We start from the raw sequence: 2,500 nt of genomic DNA, 5'->3' as shown, positions 1-2,500 counted from the left end.
TCAAATGTTGTTATCAATTTTATTTCAATTTCTAATTTTAGCACCCCGGTGGGGAGGACATTATAATGGAATATGCCGGATGTGACGCAACTTCCGCTTTCATCGACAAGGGTCACAGCCGAGATGCATACGACATGTTATCCGACTATTTCATTGGAGACGTTCCTCCTGTAAGTATGGATAACCGGCTCTTCAATTTTTCATCAATCTTCTTCCCTTATCTTTAAAAAAAAATGTCCAGATGTCGTATTTTTTTACTTTAAAAATAGTTTTAAAGCTATTTATGGTGTAAGTGATAATGGACTTTGTGGTTTTTCTGAGGAGAAAAAAAAGCATGTTTATTTATTTTGTGATTATTTTTATCTAAAGTTTTTGACTGATTTGAAAACTGCATAGTGTCAAAGTTAAATTTACTATAGAACTATACACTTAACCCGCTTAAAATATAGGAAACATGCATCGCGTCTGTTCGGATTTTTTTTAACTTACACATACACACACACATAAACACAGAGAGAGGGGGAGAGAGAGAGAGAGAGAGAGAGAGAGAGAGAGAGAGAGAGAGAGAGAGAGAGGAGAGAGAGAGCGACCATATCTTAATGTTTTAAACGAGAATTCATTAAAACCGTTTGTTTGTTTATTTACACAGGCTGACTGGCTTCCAGAAAAACAAGCCACATGAGCTCATCCAAAAATATCGTGGACCACTGAACCTAGTCAAGGCGCTCGCTGCTCCCATTTGCAGCAAAAAAGCCACATTGATGGACAGAATGCCTGCCCAACAACCTGCGAAAAGACCAATCAATGATCTCTGAAACAAGCCAATCAATCCAAAAACGCCTTCACCAAGTGCTTTGTGAAGTTGATAATTAATATTATGTCATAAACGTTGAAGGTGATGATGATGAAGACGCTGACGAGGAAGTAACGAGAAGGAGAAATGCACTAAAATTATACATGTTGTAAACCAGTATGTTGCCGAACTCTGGAAAACGCCATAATATTTGAAAATTTGGCCAGAAAACTCGTCCTTCAAATATCGATCGATTTAAATGACCCTCATCTTGGCAAAAAACTCTCAAACCTGGGACTTCGCGAATTAAAGATGCTATTTTTATGAATGATTTGTTGCTGTTGTTGTTGAAACCATTGTTGTAATTATTGATCTAGTATTATCATCACCACCGCCATCACCAACACCACCATCATCATAATCATAATCATCATCATCATCAATCACCACCATCATCATCATCATCATATGCATGCCATGTCTGTAAACGAATTTCCATTTTTTTGGATCAATAAAGCATATATTATTATTATTATCATTATTATTATCAACATTATTATTATTATTATTATTATTATTATTATTATTATTATTTTATTTTTATTATTATTATTATTATTATTATTATTTTTTTTATTATTATTATCATTATTATTTTTATCATCATCATCATCATCATCATCTCATCATATCATCATCATCATTTCATTCCATCATAGCAATATTCCAATTTTTTAAACTATTAAAAAAAAGATATTGAATACTACTTAATTAAACATTATACAGTGTATAATTTCCCTGTACATTATTCGGGACTTTACTATATACGTTTATTTATAAAAATAATAAATATGTTGCCTTTTTAACGCCATGTATCCATATTTTTATACACAGTTTATTTATTTATTGATACAACCAAAACTGCGCAACTGCAATATCAGATTATAGGGAATGAGATTAGCGGAAGAGTTAGCGTCCCTTGATTGGACGTCACCATAGTCTGTGACGTTCACGGCGGAAAAGTTTTAGAGAGAGAACGTTATGTTGGTTGTGCGCATGCGTCTCTCGCCGGTGACGTCACAGACTATGGGTGAGTCCAATCAAGGGACGCTAATCTCTTCCTATAGATGTTTATTTTATCAAATGTTGGAAACGTAAAGAAATGTACACAGGAGTTACAGTTTACTATCGTATGATAAAGGGTTGTGTAATATTATGGGCATATTGTTTTTCTATGAATAAATAAATATAATATGAGTTGTGGTGTGTGTTTGTGTTTGTGTGTGGGTATGTGTGTTACTTGCGTATCTTGGTTGACGGTAGTACTCGTGCCTTTGTTGTATTGATTACAAATTTTAAAAAAACAAAAAAACTCGGTGAGATTGTTACGAGATTGTTAGATTTTGCTATAATATTATTTGTTATCGATGGGCGAGAGATTGTTACGATTTGCTTTGTCCCTTTTTTCGGTGACTATGAGATTGTTCGTAATATTACTTTTTTTTATAGATATATCGACATTTTAAATATTTTTATAACAGTAAACCATAATTATTGACAGATACATTCTTGTGTTGTAAATTGGACAAGTGCGGGGTTTTATTTTTGTTTTGTTTTTTGTTTTTGTTTTTGTTTTTGTTTTGTTTTTTTTTTTTTTGTTTTTTTTTTTTGTTGTTTTTTTTTTTTTGGGGGGGGGGGGGGGGGGGG

At 33.1% G+C, this 2,500-nt stretch overlaps 1 protein-coding gene across 1 annotated transcript in view; it reads left to right on the top strand.

Moving 5' to 3' along the window:
* The window catches only part of LOC144977571 (cytochrome b5-like), a 5,553-nt gene extending 4,459 nt beyond the window's left edge, over positions 1–1,094 (top strand). Inside the window, exons 3-4 of the mRNA XM_078922932.1 lie at positions 42–170; positions 650–1,094. Coding sequence (XP_078779058.1) covers positions 42–170; positions 650–682 — 162 coding nt within the window. The 3' untranslated portion in view covers positions 683–1,094. The remainder of the gene's footprint in view (positions 1–41; positions 171–649) is intronic.
* The last annotated feature ends 1,406 nt before the right edge of the window (positions 1,095–2,500 follow it).

This window comes from Berghia stephanieae, chromosome 7 (genome assembly GCF_034508935.2).
Source record: "Berghia stephanieae isolate SIO BIC M18660-M18661 chromosome 7, UCSD_Bste_1.3, whole genome shotgun sequence".
Classification (NCBI taxonomy): Eukaryota; Metazoa; Mollusca; class Gastropoda; order Nudibranchia; family Aeolidiidae; genus Berghia; species Berghia stephanieae.
This window is presented reverse-complemented; position numbering and strand designations above follow the sequence as displayed.